General features: G+C 40.2%; 1 protein-coding gene across 3 annotated transcripts in view; it reads right to left on the bottom strand.

Annotated features, from left to right (window-relative positions):
• MIER1 (MIER1 transcriptional regulator) overlaps window positions 1–19,160 on the bottom strand; it is a 35,885-nt gene that overhangs the window by 11,630 nt on the left and 5,095 nt on the right. For all 3 annotated transcript variants that reach the window (XR_010744267.1, XM_066325334.1, XM_066325333.1), the window contains 5 exons: window positions 12,188–12,212; window positions 10,828–10,973; window positions 5,699–5,866; window positions 2,619–2,751; window positions 110–174 (listed from right to left, as the gene is read on the bottom strand). Coding sequence is in view for 2 of the 3 variants with exons in the window: in XM_066325333.1 (XP_066181430.1) it covers window positions 110–174; window positions 2,619–2,751; window positions 5,699–5,866; window positions 10,828–10,973; window positions 12,188–12,212 (537 nt within the window). In the remaining variant the exon portion in view is untranslated. The remainder of the gene's footprint in view (window positions 1–109; window positions 175–2,618; window positions 2,752–5,698; window positions 5,867–10,827; window positions 10,974–12,187; window positions 12,213–19,160) is intronic.

Raw genomic sequence — 19,160 nt, forward strand, 5'->3', positions numbered from 1 at the left:
CCAAAATTCTCTTTATTTATAAGGAACAACCTGCAGAGGATTTAGGTGCTCACACAAAGCTCATGGGTGAACCCAGTAACAGCTTAATTAATTATTCAGGAATAATTACCTTTTTCCAATCTTCTGAGGGAATATAATCTTCATCTTCTTCAGATTCCTCCTCTATTTCACTATCTGGAATGAATTTTGCAGACATTGAAGGGCAGGAGAGCAGAGCTCAGCAGCCTCCAGCCTCCCTCCTTATCTCACCCCCAGCAGGGCCAGGGACAAGATTAAAAAAAAATTGACCCACCCATATTTTGGACTAAGATCCAAGCCAAGCTCTGAGGAATTGTGACATAAATAACAAACACATCCTGAAATTTCAAATTTAAATTCAATTTGTTAAATTCAAATCTCTTTTCTCTACGCTTTGAACGATCCCCAGGTTTATTCTCAATTTTTTGTGGGAATATTTTTGTGGGTTTCAAGCTGATTTTTCAATCAGCTCCTGGTTGACTTGCTGCTGTTGTTTTTCAGGGAATTTCAGGTAGATTTTAGCAGAAGGTGGGGGCGAGAATAATAAAAAAGAAATTCAAAATAAATTCAAAACAAACTCAAAATAAATTAAAAATAAATAAAAAAACAAATAAAAAAATCAATTCAAAATCTGGGAGTGTGTCTTCCTGGGGTGCACAGCTTGGAGAGGCCCAGCAGCACTTCCAGGAGATTATTTGGGATCAGGATTGGAATTTTAAGCTCTTTATGATACAGCTGCCCTTCAGAAGGTGCTGGTTTCTCTACAGGATGTGATACAGCAGCATTAAAATTATTTATACATTAAATGACCTTTTCTACACAGCTGAAAGCTGTGAAAATCCCCAAACCTAATGCAATACCCTTGAATTAAGTTAATTCTCTGCTTAAAAATAGGACTTCATTGAAGATATTTGCAATCCTCTGCACAGCTCCACACTTGGGAATTGTTCATTTAAATTTAAAGGTTCCTTTACAATTTTGCACTTTTTAAATTTAAAGGTTCCTTGGCAATTTTGGATTTAAATAAGCTACAAATTAAAAATTGCATTTCTATAAAGTCATAACTCATAATTATCCAGTGTAAGGGATGGTGAGGAAGCTTTTATTTGTTCAAACAGAGAACAGAAGGAATTTCAAACTTGACTGAAGAAAGATAAAATATCTGCTAAATATCCCAAAGATAAAATATCTGCTGTCCCAAGCAGCCCAAAAGGGTCAGATCCCATCAGGGGAGATTCCAGGGAAATCAGAGCTCAAGTGGATGGAAAATCAATTTATAAACAAAATAAGAATGAAAATGATCAGTTCAATGCTGGCAACAGAATGAAAAGTGGAATTCTTGAAACAACTTTTCTTCTTTGTGGCCACCCCCCTTCCATTATTTCCAAGGTTAACAATTCTTGGCCTTTCTTTTGAATATTTAAAATTTAATTTTAATTTAATATTTCTTTTTAATTTTTAATTTTAGTTTAGTATTTCTTTTATTGCTTTTCTGTTTCTGAGGAAATCTGAGTTTTATCTGTAGGGAATTTCAGTTGATTTTTCCCTTCAGGTGGATCTGAGCTCCTCCAGATGAGCTCAGACTTTGGGCAAATAACATAATATTTGGCAAATATTTTGGAAATTAATTTTAACTTGTAAAATTTCAATTTTCAATCTTTCCTGTCCTCCCCTCCAAATTCCATCCTTTCTTATAAAATCAAGATATTATCTCTTGTCTTTCCACTGAGAGAGCAGAGCAGCTAAACCCAGGAGTTTTCTTTTTCGTTTTGAGCCCAGTTCTCATCAATCTCTGCTCTCAGCAGCAGCACGGAGAAGAAAACTCAGTATTTTTAGGGAGCAACATGAATTTCTGACCCAGAACACTGAGTTTAACTCGAGCTGAGCTTCCCAGAGCTCAGGGATCCTGGGATTTTGGAACATTAAACTGGGCTTACTTGTTGGGGAAGATGAATCAGGGAAACCTTATAAATATGATTGCTTAGCAAAAGATTCTGAAAATATGAAACCTATAATGGAAATAGAAATGAGAGCTGACTTTGAGTTGTAGGACACTGAGTCTTAGTTCCTATAGAACCTGAAAACAATGGTCTAGCTGAAGGAGAATCCCTTTGGATTGAACAATCCCTTTCTGCTGGCTGAGGGACCCAAAGGTCAATGCAGCAACACAGAAGTCTAAAGAGTAGCTTTTAGAGTTTAAAATATAACACAGTATGGTGATGTAGTAGTTCTTACAGGCTGTATGTAGATTCTGTAGGATTTTGTGTCTTATGTTGGTTGGTCACTATAAATTAGAATATTCATCACAAAAGGAGATATAATGGATTGTAACAAGGACCTTGCTCTCTCACCCTTCCTCTTCCCCCTGCTCTCGCTCTCTCCTGCTCTCTCCCCCTGCCCTTTGCTCTCTCTCTCCCTTCTCTCTCAGCTCTCCCCTGCTGTTCTCTCTCCCTCTCTCTTTGGGATTCCCTCCAGCCCAGGCTGGTGGCTGAAGGCAAGGCCCTTTTACCCACGGCCCCTGCAATAAACCCACATGTTCTAGAATACCCAGGTGGGCAGAATTCCTTGTCCCAGCCCTCTGTGGACTCTCCTACACTTACTGGTGTCGAAATATTTACAGCGGCGAGGGCGAATCATCTCCTGGGGATCTTGAGAAGCCACAGATGGGGCTGGGTCATCGTTGGAGGATTGGGTCTCATCTTCCTGCCCTGAGGAATCTTTGATGGTCTCCTCCTGCCACAAAAGAAAATCAAAGAAGGAAAAAAATAAATTAAATCAGCAGTTCAGTTGTTCCGTAGCAGTGGTAAATGTGATTTTGGCAATAATTTTGGGTTATTAATAGGTCAAGGCCCTGAATCTTTTTTTATTTGTGGCTTGTCCAGGCTGAGCCACCACAAATGGAAGTTTTTAATGTGTGAACGTATTCTGAGGGGGTTATTTATGTAGATAAAACTTAAATATTTGATCCTTTATTAATCCTCGTGGGTTTTATTGAATTTCATTTTACTTGAAATTTTATTTTTGTCTTTAAAAACCTTTCTTAGGAATTTTCAAGAAACTAGGGAGGGATTTAGATGGAAATGGTACCTTCCATAAAAATCCGTGTGAATTGAACAGAACAGCAGGGTTGGCTCAGCACATTGAGTCAAGACCAAAAATTAGAATAAATTCCTTTATTAGAATAAATTCCTTTATTAGTAACATTTGTAATGGGGGAACAGATTCTGAAGTTGTTTATAAGTGGATCTATAGAACAGCCAGACTGTAACAAATCAGAAATATGAAATCAAATGAAATCTTCATCTTTGCTTTTTTTTTAATCCTTGTGGTTTTTATTGAATTTCATTTTACTTGAAATTTTATTTTTGTCTTTAAAAACCTTTCTTAGGAATTTTCAAGAAAATATGGAAAGGATTTAGATGGAAATGGTACCTTCCACAAAAATCCATGTGAATTGAACAGAACAGCAGGGTTGGCTCAGCACATTGAATCAAAACTCAATTCAAATAAATTCCTTTATTTGCAGACAAACCACCACAACTAGGGGAATTATTCCAAGCAGAGAAGATAAATATCAGATTTTTTTTTTTTTAAATCCATTTTTGGTGTTTCCAAGGCTGCTGTTTGTAGATTTTGTGTTTTGTGGAGCATCAGGCCCAGCACAGGGCTGTGCACCTCCAGCAGCCACCAGAGCACTGTCACATGTGCAGCTTAAAGCAGCTTAAAAATAGAAACCAGCTCAGTGCAGGGAGCTCAATGGGCTCAGCAGAGATGGAGCAGGGGAAAGCTTCAAGGATTTCTACAATTATTCCACCCCCACAGCTGCTTTTGGTGCCTGCAGCACCTCAGAGCTCAGAACCACAGCCCAGAGCACTGAAATCCAACTGGGATGGACTGGGGAGGGCCTGATCCCAGTGCTGGGCTGGGCTGAACTGGGATGGACTGGGGAGGGCCTGATCCCAGTGCTGGGCTGGGCTGAACTGGGATGGACTGGGGAGGGCCTGATCCCAGAGCTGGGCTGGGCTGAACTGGGATGGACTGGGGAGGGCCTGATCCCAGAGCTGGGCTGGACTGGGATGGACTGGGGAGGGCCTGATCCCAGAGCTGGGCTGGACTGGGATGGACTGGGGAGAGCCTGATCCCAGTGCTGGGATGGACTGCGATAGGATTGGGACTGATCCCAGAGCTGGGCTGAACTGGGATGGACTGGGATGAACTGGGGAGAGCCTGATGCCAGTGCTGGGCTGAACTAGGATAGGACTGGGGAGAGCCTGATCCCAGAGCTGGAATGGGCTGAACTGGGATGGACTGAGGCAGGAAGGTGCCAGCTCTGCCCTGTCCCTGTGGAGGGTGGCCCTGCAGGGGACACAGGACAGCACAGGACCTTCACTCAGCTGCTGCAGAGCCCTGAGGACAGGGCTGGAACATTCCAGGATGGAATTTGTGCCAGGAGGGAACTGAGAAGTGACAGAGAAGGAAGTGGCGCTTCAGGAGCACCATCAAGCTCAACAAAATGAACATTTGGGCCTTAATTTGACCCTGCACAGGATTACTGAGGCTGGAAAAGCCCTCCAGGCCAATCCAGGGACCCATCCCCACCCTGTCACCCAGTGTCACACCCAGGGGCTCCTTGGACACCTCCAGGAGTCTCCAGCCCCTTCCAAAGCCTGACCACCCTTTCCATGAGGGGATTTTCCCAGAAGAGCTCTCCCCGAAAGAATTCTCCCTGCACCCTTCACGTTACACAAATTTCTCCCCCTCTCCTGAACCTTTCCTGATCCAATCTAACTCTGGATCTTCCTTTGGAACTGTTCAACCCCCACAAAGAACAATCTTCTCCAGCATCTGTCAAGGCAGCTTGTAAACCCCAGGAACTTCATTTCCAGCCTCACATGTGCCATCCCTCATCCCTGGGTGCTGTTCCAGGGATCCTAAAATAGGTGAAGGTACCAAAAAGCTCAGGATGGATCTATTTTTTTAAGAGGCACATTAGGGAATGAAACCTGATAATTCCAAGGGGTTTGGATCTTAATGTAATTCAGGGTGCAGCAGCTGTGCCCATGACAGGATTCTATATCCCAAATAGAAAAAAACTCTTTTTTAAAATCAGAGCATTATTTGAAGAGAACACAGAAAAGGAGTTGGAAGATTCTAAGCTCAAAATGAAACATTTTGCAAAGATACTTGAAGCAAGAAGTTCAGTTAATTCAAGTACAACCAAGGCTGGAAAAATACAATTTCAAAAGCTCAAGTTGGAAAACTTGCAGGATTTCCAAGACCCAGAGCCACATTTAATCCAACTCCACACTTGTGCAGGTTCAATAATCAGCTCTTCTGCTCCGAGTAAGAAGTTGGTGTCTGCAGGCATTTAAAATGTCACTGCTGAAGGTCTGAAGGACAATTCCCACCCCTTACACGATGCTGCATCCGTGGATTTTAAATTGCCTCAGTTTGGGATGAGGGAAATGCAATTAAGAGCAATTAAGAGAAATACAGATGGGTAATTAATAAAGCTTATTAGCGAAGCAAGGTTTGAAATCAACTTTTTTATAAATTATATATATTAGCAGTGACTAGATATATATAATTATTTATAAATCAGCAGTGCCATGACCTGGGGCATTGAGCAGTGCAGGTATGCAAATAGTGGATTTACATATGCAAATGAGCCCAGCTTTACCTTGTTTTCCCCACTGCAGCCGCTGTTGTCATCGTTATCCACATCATCATCATCCTCCCCTTCCTCCTCCTCCTCTTCTTCCTCCTCCTCCTCCTCCTCCTCCTGCAGGGGCACGGTGCCATCGTAGCCATAGCGGCTCAGCAGCTCCTGGATGGGCATGTCACTCTCCTGGAGCAAATCCAGACAAAAACTGGGAATTAACAGGGGTAATCCCACTGGAATTAGCACAGAGAGCAAACCACAGGGATCAGGGGCACCTACACCAAGAATGGTCATTCCTAAAGGGATGGGTTGGCAAAATTGGGAAGTTTGGGCTCCAAGAAAAATGTGGCATCATTTATTTCCCAATCCCTGATTTATTTACAGCAGATCTTCCACCCCAACTGGATCTCCTGGATGGGGATGTTGCTTTCCTTGGCCAAATCCTAACAAAAACTGGGAATTAACAGGGGTAATCCCACTGGAATTAGCACAGAGAGCAAACCACAGGGATCAGGGGCACCTACACCAAGAATGGTCATTCCTAAAGGGATGGGTTGGCAAAATTGGGAAGTTTGGGCTCCAAGAAAAATGTGGGATCATTTATTTCCCAATCCTTGATTTATTTACAGCAGATCTTCCACCACAACAGGATCTCCAAGTGGCCACAAAGCTCATTGAAAGAATTTGGTTTTATCAAACACCTTCAGTACCCAGAGCAAACCCATTCCCTACAGGAATATTTATTAATAATATATATTTCTATATTTTTATATATAAAAATGTATTTATTAGAAAGATATGTTTCTAATACAAATGATAATATAGAATTATACAGAATTATATAGAATTATGTTATATTACATTATATTGTATTATGCTGTATTAGATTATATTGTTATATTATATTATCGTTGTTATATTATATTACATTATATTATATTGTATTATATCATATAATATCATCTCATATTAACAATGTCCCTCCACGGCCCCAAACAAGTTGGAAAATGGTGGTTTTTAATACAAATTGGTGGTAAAAAAAGGGTGAAATGTGTATGGGCAGGAAATGGCTCACCCAGAGCTGAGAGCCCAGGAGGCAGGAGCTGGCCCAGGACAATCCCTGCCCCAGGAATTCCTGCACTGACCCCAGGAATTCAGCTCCATCACAAATTCCACCACCTGGAACATGGAATTCTATTTTTAGGAGAATTTGTGCTCCAGGGATAATTCCACAGAGTTTCACCCTTGTGGAATCTAAAATTCCACCCCAAATTCTCCTTTTTCAGAGTTGGGATGGGCTGAGGGATCCCTGAGATCCAGCAGGAATTGGTGGCTTTATTTGAGACATTTATTTTAATATTTCTTTTAAGCTGCTTGGCTCCAAATCCAGCCCCAGATGGAAGCAAAGCTGCTAAAACCTTAAAAATTTTTATTCAAAAAAATGATTAAAAAGAGGGCCCACTCTGAGGAGACACTTCAATTTATCACTGTCAGGCCTCAAATTCATTCAAGCACAACAAAGGCTCCCAAAACTCTTAAACCTTCATTAGTAAAAATTACTAATCATGAGTAAAAATTAATTAGTAAATGACTAAATTTATTAGTAAAAATTAATTAGTAAAATTACTAATAAATACTTTTAATCATATTATATTAATAAATACTATTAATAAAAATTGCTGTCTTTGCTAATTAATTAATTAACTTATTACTTTTAATACTGTCTTCAGAATAATCATCCCTCAGAGAAAATTTCATTTAAAAATTCAGGAAATTTGATTTAAAAATTCAAAAAATTTGATTTAAAAATGGTCTCTGAAAAGAGCATTTTATTCTCTTTGATTGTCTGGAGTTATCTGCTTTTCCCTGAGTATTTAATGCAGATGGTGGCTGATGATCAGATATTTTTATATGATATTGATCAGGTATTTTATTGGGCTGACCTCAGACTCCCTGCACTGAGGGAATTTCTGATCCCAGTGCCAGGAGTGGAGCTGGTGGGGCTCTGGGAAAAGAGGAGGGGCAGGGGGCAGCAGCACTTCTCAGCTCTGCTTTCCTAAAGTTTTCATTTCATTTTTATTAATTTTATTTTATTTCATTCCATTTTGGTTTTTATTTAATTCTATTTTAATTTCATTTTTATATTATTTTTTATTTCATTTTATTTCATTTTACTTCACTTTATTTCATTTCATTTTTATTTCATTTTAATTTTATTTTTAATTTAATTTCACTTCATTTCACTTTATTTAATTTCATTTTAATTTAATTTTATTTTATTTTTAATTTAATTTCATTTTATTTTTAGTTAATTTTAAAAGTTTATTTTATTCTATTTTTATTTTATTTCATTCTATTTCATTTCACTTCATTTTATTTCACTTCATTTCATTTTAATTTTATTTTTAATTTAATTTCATTTTATCTTTAGTTAATTTTAAAACTTTATTTTATTCTATTTTTATTTCACTTTATTCTATTTCATTTCACTTCATTTTCATTTTATTTTTAATTTCATTTTATTTTTAGTTAATTTTAAATTTTTATTTTCTTTCATTTTATTCTCTTTTCATTTCATTTTACTCTACTTTCATTTCACTTCATTTCATTTCCAAAGAACTAAGCCATTTTACCACCTTTTCCTCCTCCCTTCTCTGGCTCAGCTTTCCACCCCTGCAAATATCCCAGAATTAAATGTTGATTTCTTGCTCCGTTTTTGGGGAATAATATTTTTATTTAATTTTAATAATATTTTAATAATTTTAATTAATATTTTACTGCCACAGACAACACAAAAGGTCTCAATTCAACCTGGCAGCAGAAAGATCACATTTGAGTTCAATATTCTCCAGGATATTTTGGAAAGGAATCTCTTTGGTTTTAAACACTCCCAATCCAATGGAGACGAGAATTCAAAAATTCAAGATTTTTTTCCTGGGATTTGTGGGTATTTGGGAATGACAGAAGAGGAATTTTACTGACCCTTGTGTTAGTAAAGGGGGTTGTATTTATAATATTTTATATTATATTTATAATATTTTACTCAGGTTAAACCTCTTAAATTGCAATTCCAAGAGCTCCAAGGACCAGCAACTCCCCAAGAGGAAAGACAAATTGGGATTTCTGGATCGCTTCAGGGGAATTGCAAAAAAATTAAAAAGTGAAAAAATTAATATATTTATTTATTATTTACCCACAACTAGAGGCAACCACTGGATATGAAAGGATAAACTGAAGGGTTGGGATGTGGTGAGAGAATTACACCAAAGATGAAGAGAAAAAAAAAGGGACTTTTTCAATTTAAACTCCACATGAGAGACACGTGGAGCTCCACTCCTCATTTAATCCACACAAAGCACATTTAGATTCACCAACTATCTATTTATCTTTATTTTTTTCATTTAATATCAACCTGGAAATTAACAGATTAAAAAAATATCATTTCCACTGGAAATATAGAGTAAAAATATAGATTAAAAATATAGATTAAAATGGAGTCAATGAATTTCAAGTCCTGTTGGCAGAATCATTTAAGCTAAATAGGATTTGTACATCAAATATTCATTTGTGACTCATTAATGAGCTGTTCTGGAGGCCAACAAGGCCACAGACAGGATCTCAATTACTTTGCATTTCTAATGAACTCACTTGGTAATTTAAGACTATTATTGCTGCCTGAGAAATAACTGAAGAAAAACATAGAACCTGGAATTACCAGCAAGAAATTAGCATTTGCACTGGAAATATTGATTAAAAGCACTCAATTTAATTGAAAGTGCTATTGGCATAATCATTCATGCTCAATAGGGTTGGGACATCAGTTCTTGTGTATCTCCCTTTAAATGAAGGTATTTCTGGGTGCTCCCATTAGATTAGGCAGGGATTTGTATCAAAATTAATTGATTTTTAATTGATTAATTAATTTATTAATCGAAATGTGAATTATTATTATTCTTCATGGATCAAGAAACGTGAACTATGAGGGGGTTTGTTTTCAAATAAAAATCTCCAAGCACTGTTCAGGTGTAGTTGGAATACACAGGTTTAGCCAGATGATATTTTCATTTATATTACTCCTAAAATGTAAATCCTACAGATGCAAAAAGCAGTTAACCAAGCACATTATTAATATTTGTGTGCAATTTTTTTTTTCCTCCCAATTTCTGGTACATTTATTCAGCCCTTTCCACCTCTCTTTACAATTAATTTATTAATGGGTTTAGGGTCTATTTAAAAAACAAATCCAAACAGAAGGGATAAAACCTGGCTGTTTTATGGGGTTAGCTTGGGATTCCTTCAGGCTCAGGTGCAGTTGGAATACACAGGTTTAGCCAGATGATATTTTCATTTATATTATTCCTAAAATGCCAAAAGCAGCTAACCAAGCACATTATTAATATTTATGTACAATTTTTTTTTCCTCCCAATTTCTGGTACATTTATTCAGCCCTTTCCACCTCTCTTTACTAATTATTTATCAGTGGGTTTAGGGTCAATTTAAAAAACAAATCCAAACAGAAGGGATAAAACCTGGCTGTTTTATGGGGTTAGTTTGGGATTCCTTCAGGCTCAGGTGTAGTTGGAATACACAGGTTTAGCCAGATAATATTTTTATTTCTATAACTCCTAAAATGCAAATGCCAGAGATGCCAAAAGCAGCTAACCAAACACATTATTAATATTTATGTACAATTTATTTTTTCCTCCCAATTTTTGGTGAATTTATTCAGCGCTTTCCACCTCTCTTTACTAATTATTTATCAATGGGTTTAGAGTCAACTTAAAAAACAAATCCAAACAGAAGGGATAAAACCTGGCTGTTTTATGGGGTTAGTTTGGGATTCCTTCAGGCTCAGGTTAGTTGGAATACACAGGTTTAGCCAGATGATATTTTTATTTATGTTACTCCCAAAATGTAAATCCTAAAGATGCAAAAAGCAGCAAACCAAGCACATTATTAATATTTATGTACAACTTTTTTTTTTCGCCAATTTTTGGAACATTTATTCAGCCCTTTCCACCTCTCTTCCCTATTTATTTATTAATGGATTCAGGATGATTTTTTTAAAAAAGCAGGGCTAAAAGAAGGGCTAAAGCCCTGCATGTTTCATGGGGTGAATTTAGGCTTCCTTCAGGCCATCACTTACCCTGTTCAGATCCTCGATTTCAGACCTGAAGTTTGTTTCTCCTTCCATCATTTCCTCCTCCTCTAATGTCCTCTCGTCATCGAAGTCGTGCACCAACATATCAGCTGATGGGTCAAACTCATGGTCATCAGATGCTGCTGAACCTCCTGGTGGGAAACAGCCCCCAGCAAGATTTTTAATTCCATTTTTAGGTCCATCAAGGCCTCAAAGAGTTGGGTTTTTTTAAAATTTGTTTCTTTAAGTGATGCTCGAAGTGGAATTTGGAGCAAAAAAATTCCAATTATTGTCCCTGGCTCCTTTGTCTTTGGTTGGTTATTGAGGGGAATTTCCTTTGAGGGGGATCAGATCTCCCTTTCTGCACATTATGTCTGGAAAATTCAATTTGTGATCATTTCACCTTGAAATCATCCCAAAATCTGCCTCAGTCAAGCTCTACAGAGAGTAAAAACCTCAGCAAATAAAAATTCCTTCATTTTCAGGCACCTTCCTCATTTACAGCTGCAAAGATTTTAAAAAAATTTGCCTTTTCCAAAATGTACATTGACCACTTGTGCAGCTTTTATTGCTGAGTTATTCTCCCCCAGGTTTTTCAGCAATTTCTGATTTTTAATCCAAACCCTGCTCATTTTTTCCACCTTAATCCCAACCCTGCTCACATTCTCCTCCTCTCTTCTCCTCATTTTTAATCTCAACCCTGCTCAAATTTCCCCCTTTTCTGATTTTTAATCCCAAACCTGCTCATATTTTCTCTTTTCTCCTTGTTTTTAATTCCAACTCTGCTCCTTTTTCCCCTTTTCCTGATTTTTAATCCCAACCTTTCTCACATCTTCTCTTTTCTCCTGATTTTTCATCCCAACTCTGCCCAGCTTTTCCCCCTTAATTCCAGCCCTGCTCATATTTTTCTCCTCATTTTAACCTCAAACCTGCTCATCATTTCCCCCTTTTCTCCTGATTTTTAGTCTCAACGTTGCTCATATATTTCCCCTTAATTCCAATCCTACTCATATTTTCTCTTTTCTGCTGATTTTAATCCCAATCCTGTTCATATTTCCTGATTTTTAATTCAAATCCTGTTCATATTTTTCTCCCTTTTCTCCTGATTTTTAATCCCAACCCTGCTCATATTTCCCCCCCTTTTTTTCCCTGCACAATTTAAATTCCATTTTCCAAACCTTGCCCCCACACTAAGGGTGTGACAGGGAGGAGTGACTCTAAGGTTGAATTATGAAGCAATTAATTATTTCTCTGAAAGAAAGGAAACCTCAAGAAGCAACAACAATCCAGCTAAAGGAACTCCTGGAAAGTTTTTTTTCCACTCCCAGGATGCCAAAACCCTTTAGAAATTATTAAAAATATTTACCTGGGCTTGAAGACTCAACAGAAGGCTAAAAAAAAAAAAAAAAAAAGAAAAGAAATTATTTTTGCTATGTTGAACCTGCATAAATCAAATTATTCAGCTGGTACAGAACAACTCACTGCAGAAAAATATATTTATAAAGAATAACTAAATTGATAAATAAAGCACCAAGGTAAATAATAATTGAATTTAGCTGTGATCTAACTCCAGGTATAAATCCCCTTTTCATAACCCAGGGATATCCCAGATTCCACTGGCAGTTTAAGAAGAATTATTCTTCCATTTGAGCACAAATTCCCTGTTCTCCTCCAATTCAAGGAGACACTTTGGAAAGGAATCCCCAAATCGTAACAAGAATTCCTTACAGAATAAAGGAAAACAAATCAATTTATCTCCAACCCTGCTGTGAGGAAAAAAAAACCATCACCAGAAAACAGCAAAACAAAAATCAATTGAATCTGAATCTCCAACCCATTTGTGAGGGAAAAAAAAAAATCACCAGAAAATAGGAAAAAAAATTAATTTAATCTGAATCTCTGACCCATTTGTGAGGAAAAAAACCCCAAAAAAAATCACCAGAAAATAGGAAAACAACAATCAATTTAATCTGAATCTCCAGCCCATTTGTAAGGAAAAAAAAAACCACCAGAAAAGATGATTTTTGTGATAAAGACAAGGAGATTTCCCCAATAAGCCACACCCCAGAGCTCCTCTTTGGCCCCAAATTTGGGAACCTGGTGTTTTATAACCTCCACCAACAAACCCTTCCATAAAATCCTGCTTTTTTTAGCCCTTTGCCAATCTTGAACCTCCTGCAGGGGGAAATTTGCATTGGAACCATTCAAAGCTCATTTGTTTGGATAATTCAAGCAAAATGTTGTCACTCTTTTCAGGCAGGGAGTGCTGAAGAGTTTATTTTCCATGTCAGGAAAAGCTGAATTTTTCCCTGTGGTGCTCCTGTTGCCTCCTGCAAACTCAGCTCTTGTTTGGCACCGTGGATATTGTTGTATTAATTAATTTACAACGGGGTCCTCAAGGGAAAATTTAGATTTTCTAAAGGATTTTCCTTCTCAACTCGGCCTAGTGAGGCAGCAAAGTAAAACTCTGAAAAAAAAAAAAAATTGTGTCTGATTTCAAGTTCTTTTAGATCAAAGTGAGAAGAAAGAGACTTTCCTAGGGAATAATTTCACTTACACAGATGCCTTCCTTTTTGTGGGAATGTCCAATGTCAAAAAAGAACTCAAAATGTGTCCAGAATAAGGAAAAACCAGAATATAACCACTGAATTCTTGGCGAATATCCCATTTATCCCTGTGTCCTCTTGTCCCAAATCCTTCTCCAGCTCTCCTGGAGCCCCTCAGGATTCCCAGAAAAAATTCACATTAAGTGGGGAAACACCACAAACATTTTTTTTTTTGCAGATGGTTGCACAACACCAGAGGAAGTTTTGCTAGTCACTACACCCAAAAATAAAAAAAAAAAAAAGGTCTTTATTTGCAAAGATTATCTTAACAAATTCCAGAGTCCAGCCTTACTGATGTGGAGCTGAATATCAGGATCAGCCAGCAAGGACTGAGCTTCATTTGGGGTTTTGTTTGTCTGACAAAGCTGAGTAATTAATAGAATACAATCATTCATACAAATTAACCAAGTCTTAATGAGTTTATTGCAGCAATCGTTGGTTGGAAATCAGATAAAATTCCATTTTCTCAAGTCAAAGCTGCCCAGGACAGGGTTGGTCACAGCAAATCTGGGAGGTGGCACTTGGGGACATGGATTAAGGCTGCTGCTGATTATGGGATGGACTCAAGGGTCTTCAAAAGTCTTTTCCAACCTTAATTCCACAAGGAAAAATTATTCCAGAAATGATTGTGCCCTCCATGGAACAGAGCTGGACTTCAAGGCCTGAGGTGAATTGATTCTATTTATATTATTTCTGAGGGATACAATTTTTATATTTATGTTATTTCTGAGGGATACAATATTTCCCTTAGTAAAAAAAAAAAAAAAAAAAAAAAAAAAAAAAAAAAAAAAAAAAAAAAAAAAAAAAAAAAAAAAAAGCTGCCAATACCATCTTAGAATTAAAATTATTAAAGCTTTAAAGCTTTAGCTCTGATGTAACCCCAGGTATAAATCCCCCTCTCCACAACCCAAAGATATCCAGATTCCACTGCCAGTGAGTCCCAGTTGAAGAGAAATGATTCCTGTTTGAAGCTGAGCACAAATCCCCTGTTTTCCTTCAATTTAAGGACCCATTTTTTAAAGGAATCCCAAACCACAAGGAGAATTCCTCATGAAATGAAGGAACAGCCCTCACCAAAGCCATTGAAACGTGTTAGTGGGAGCCTCTTATACAAATTAACACTCACTCGGAAAAACAAACCAAACCAACAAACTCTTTCCAAAATGTTCCCTGGGTAATTTTTGATGTAACAGAGGAGTTTTGAGGAGGTCTCAGTTTATGGATGTCTAAATTAATAACTATTAATAAATAAAATAATAAATACTAATACATAAAAGCAGTTTTATAAATTAATAGTGTCTCGATTTTGTGGTAATCCGTGGGGAATTCTGGATGCTCCATGCACTTTTAATTCCAACCTTCCTCATATTTTCTCTTTTCTGCTGATTTTAATCCAAATTCTGTTCATATTTTCTCCCTTTTCTCCTGATTTTTAATTCCAACTCTGCTCATCTGCCCTCAGCTCCAACCTGGCAAGGGAATTTCTGGGGAAAGGAACAAATTCCCTCTGGAATTAAAGATGTTATTCCCTATTTTATTCATATGAGGAAAAAATATTATTCTTTTTCTCAATCCAGAAGCAAAAAGGCTCTCAAAAAAAGCTATTTTTCAGGCTATAAAACAGGGAAAATGGGAGTTCAGGGAGCCACGACTCCAAACTCCAGCCCCAAAAGCAGACTCTGGCTCTGTGTTCCTTGTCCCCAAGCTTTGCCCACCACATCTGCCCTGCCTCTGGATTCTCCAGTCTGGGATGAGCCAATCATTCCCTGCTTCTATTTCCAGCTCCAAGCAGTGTCACATTCCAGCTGATCTTGAGGAATGCCCAAAGCAGCTCCCTGACCTCCTGTGCCATCCCTGGGATGACTGGCATCACTTTTCCAGCCTCTCCCTGCCTTTATCCCGGGCTCTGTGAGCACCAGATGTGCTGCAAACACCAGTTTGAGGCTGGAAAGCTCAGAAAAGTGGCAGTGTGACAGCACAGGAGGGGAAGGAGAATCCTCTGGGTGAAGAGTTGTTCCAAGACAAAGCCTGCAAGGATTGTTAATTCCCATTCTGTGCCTCCAAGTGGACACCAGAGGGATTGGGGGGCATTTGATGATGGAAATGTCCTGGTTAAGGATCATGTGGCTAGGTTGGGGCTGGCACATCCTCATTCCTAAGGATGGCACGGCCATGGAACAGGAATTCCAGGGAAAAGGCCAGCTCTGCTCTTCAGTGGATCCTCATTTTCTGCTCAGCCATTCCCAGGGAAGCACAGAACACTTTCAGCCTCAAGGGCAATGCTGGGAACAAAGAGATGTAACCTATGAAAGGATAACGGGATCCAAGGCTTGGGAGGGAAAAAGAGGAGAAAACCAGGGGATCCTGACAATCCACACTGCAATTGTGCTGGAATTGCACCATCAGCACAGGTCACAGTGAGCAGTGCACTGTGAGCTCAAAGGGATGAAAAACCATCCAGGAACTCCCAGCTCCTGGCCAAGGAGGAAAAACTGCAGTGGCCAAGGATTGCTGCTGCCTGGGCACACCGAGGAGCAGGTCTGGGAGTGCCCCAGTAACACAGGAGAGGCAGCTCTGAGGGGAGAACGGGACAAACCTCACGTGAAGAGGAAAAGGAGAGACCCAGCCCAAGCATCAGCACTGTGGGGATGGCATTCTTTATTCCCCGGGATTTTCAGGAGTCTCAGCAAAGACAGCACTTCCCAGGGGTAGGGACACTTGCAGCAACAACCAGCCAGAAGATCACAGCCAACATTTCCCCAATATGTAGCCAAAGGGATAGGGAATAGATGGGACAGATCCTATTCAATATATTCCCAAGGGTTTGGCTACGGAATAGATGGGACAGATCCCATCCCAGAACATTCCCTGGGTATGGAATAGATGGGACAGATCCCATCCCAGAATATTCCCTGGATATGGAATAGATGGGACAGACCCTAGAGGAGAATTCCCACATGGAACATCCACAGCATTCCCCTAAAACATCTCCCAGGACTTTGGGATGTGTCTGATCCCAGCATTTGGGGTGGAAATGAAAGTATCCCACCGGGCTGCCACTGGGACAGCTGATTCAATGCAGCAGCCCTCAGGAGGCAGCAGCCCTCAGGAGGCAGCAGCCCTCAGGAGGCAGCAGCCTTGCAGGGTTTATTCCAGGCAATCCCCAGAGCTGCAGGCTGGCAGGAGGTGGCCAGGTCTCATCCCAGCACTTGGGATGCTCCAGGTGGAATGCACTGAGCTTTCTCTCTCTCTTTCCCCTGCAGCAAAAACACCTGGACACAAAGGACACTGCACAGTTTCACTCCTAGCCACAGAACTTGTCTTTGCTGACACCTTTCACACTGTTTGACACAACTGCTGAATAATGAAACATCTGAAAACCTGCAGAATAATCTGCAGTGCCTATGAGACAAATACACATCCTGTCCAAACTGCCTCAGTTGTCTTTAATGGCTCCTCATGTGTTACATAAAACAGTTAAAAACTAGAATTGAATTCTGTTTGTATGGATAGCAACATGCCTGACAAGCCCATCAATTTGTTCAGGTCATGAACTCTGCAACCAAGAAAATATCCCAAAGTTAATAAACTCTCCTGTGAGCTGGGCCCAGAGACAAGAGCTGGGTAAAATAGGGAATACCATGGTTAATTCCAGAGGGAATGACTCCCTTTCCAGAAGAGGAAAGTTACAGTCCCAGCCTGCCCCTCTCTGTGTGTTGTGTTACAAATTAACTTGTCTTCAAAATATAAAAAAAAGCCCCATTTTTATCTTGGGCAGAAAATAGCAACGTATTGAAGCAAGGGAAAAAGAAAGAACACTTCTGGTCTTCTTTTTCAGGCCTACACGTGCATCTTTGCACAGCCCAAAGTGCAGTGACACCGCTCAAATGGAGCCTTCACATCCATGGATTGTGACACCAGAAAATTCCTGTCCTTCCCTCAAATGGAGCCTTCACATCCATGGATTGTGACATGAGAAAATTCCTCTCCTTCCCGAAGATGAGGAGCAGGTGCAATGTCTGAACTCACAGACCCCAAATGTGAACATCAAAGCCTTGAGGCTCCTACCTCAGAAAGCTGCCCTGCCTTGGCCATTCCCTTCTGAGACTTGATCCCTGTCTTAAGGGGACTTTTCCCAGTGTTTTTTCCCTTGGAAGTTTTCAAGACCAGGCTGGAGACAGCCCTGAGCAAGCCTGGGAGACCTCAGAGCAGAGACCTCCTGAGCTCCCTTCCACCCCAAATCATCCCATAATGATGAGTTTGGAGAGTTTTGAGAGAGTTGCAGGTGTTTAGTCTGGAGAAGGGACCTTAAATCCCACCCCTGCCATGGCAGGGACACTTTCCACTGTCCCAGGCTGCTCCAGCCTGGCCTTGGGCACTGCCAGGGGCAGCCACAGCAAGTCTGGGAATTCTATTGCAGCCCCTCCCCACCTCCCAGCCAGGAATTCCTCCCCAGTATCCACTAAATCTACCCAAATCCAGCTTACAGCCATTCCCTGTGTCCTGTCCCTCCATCCCTTGTCCCCAGTCCCTCTCCTGGAGCCCCTTCAGGCCCTGCCAGGGGCTCTGAGGTGCCCAGTGGGGACAGGGCAGGGCAGACAGGTGACAGTGACATCCGAGTGCCAGGACAGCAGCTGATCCCCCCTTGGATCCCTGCGATCCCCTCCCAGGGAGAGCTCAGGGCTCCTGCAGCTCTCGGGGTGCCCAGTCCCAGCAAGGGCACCTCAGGGTGGTGACAGGAGGCTCTGGCCCACTCCAGCAGCACCAGGGAGGGATTTTCCCAAGGGATTGTGTCCCCAGGGAAGTGCTGGTGCTGCAGCCCGAGGGAGCTGCTGGAAGGACAGCACGTGATGCTCCCTGCAGCTCCAGCAGGAGAACTTCCCATTCCATGAGGGTTCTGGAGCAGCACACCACAGGCAGCCAGAACTCACACCAGCAGCACACAACCCCAACGCTTCCCCATTTCCTATTTCTTTTCTCTCTAGCATCTTCCTTAACTTCTTGTAATAATCTAAACTATTGTGCTGAGAAAACTGGGATTCTGAGGAGTGATGGGCTCCTGCTCCAGAATTCCACAGTCAGAGATGCCAGGCACCCCAAGGAAACATTCCTATGGACAGTTTTGGATGGATTAGGAGGGAAATATTAATGCAGCCTGGGGCTTCTGGCCAAGGAAAGGCTCAAAAAGAAACAACTTCACAACAATTCCAGCCTCTGCCTAAATCCCTCTGCTGCCTCAGGAAGGACTTGAAGTCCTGACTGGAAGCCCAAAACCATCAGTGTTTTATCACATGTAGAAAATATCCTCCAAACTCTTCTAGAATGACAAAATAACTCAAGGGCCACCCTGGTTTTTTAAGATTAGAAAGGGAGAGTGCCACTGTGTTGCCTGCAATTGCCTTGAGAGAAGCCAATCAGTGCTTCTAATCAACCACTTCGGGGTTTATTCCCTCACCAAGGAAGGGAAAAATCAGAATTCTCAGCTCTCCATTAAGTCCACTGCTCAAAATGACACAAAACCTCCCAGTTAGTTAAGATCAAACCAGGCAAAATATGATTGATTATGTCAATCCCTGATTTTAATTGTGATTTAGATCAGGAGGAACTACAGATTTATTTTATTTTGACCTTGCTCTGTATCCAGGAGCTCCTCAAAAACTCTGACTGTTCAAACATCTCAATTTGCAAACACATCAGTGCTGTGTGAACTCTGCTGCTGCTTCCTACTACACC

This window comes from Sylvia atricapilla, chromosome 9 (assembly GCF_009819655.1).
Source record: "Sylvia atricapilla isolate bSylAtr1 chromosome 9, bSylAtr1.pri, whole genome shotgun sequence".
Classification (NCBI taxonomy): domain Eukaryota; kingdom Metazoa; phylum Chordata; class Aves; order Passeriformes; family Sylviidae; genus Sylvia; species Sylvia atricapilla.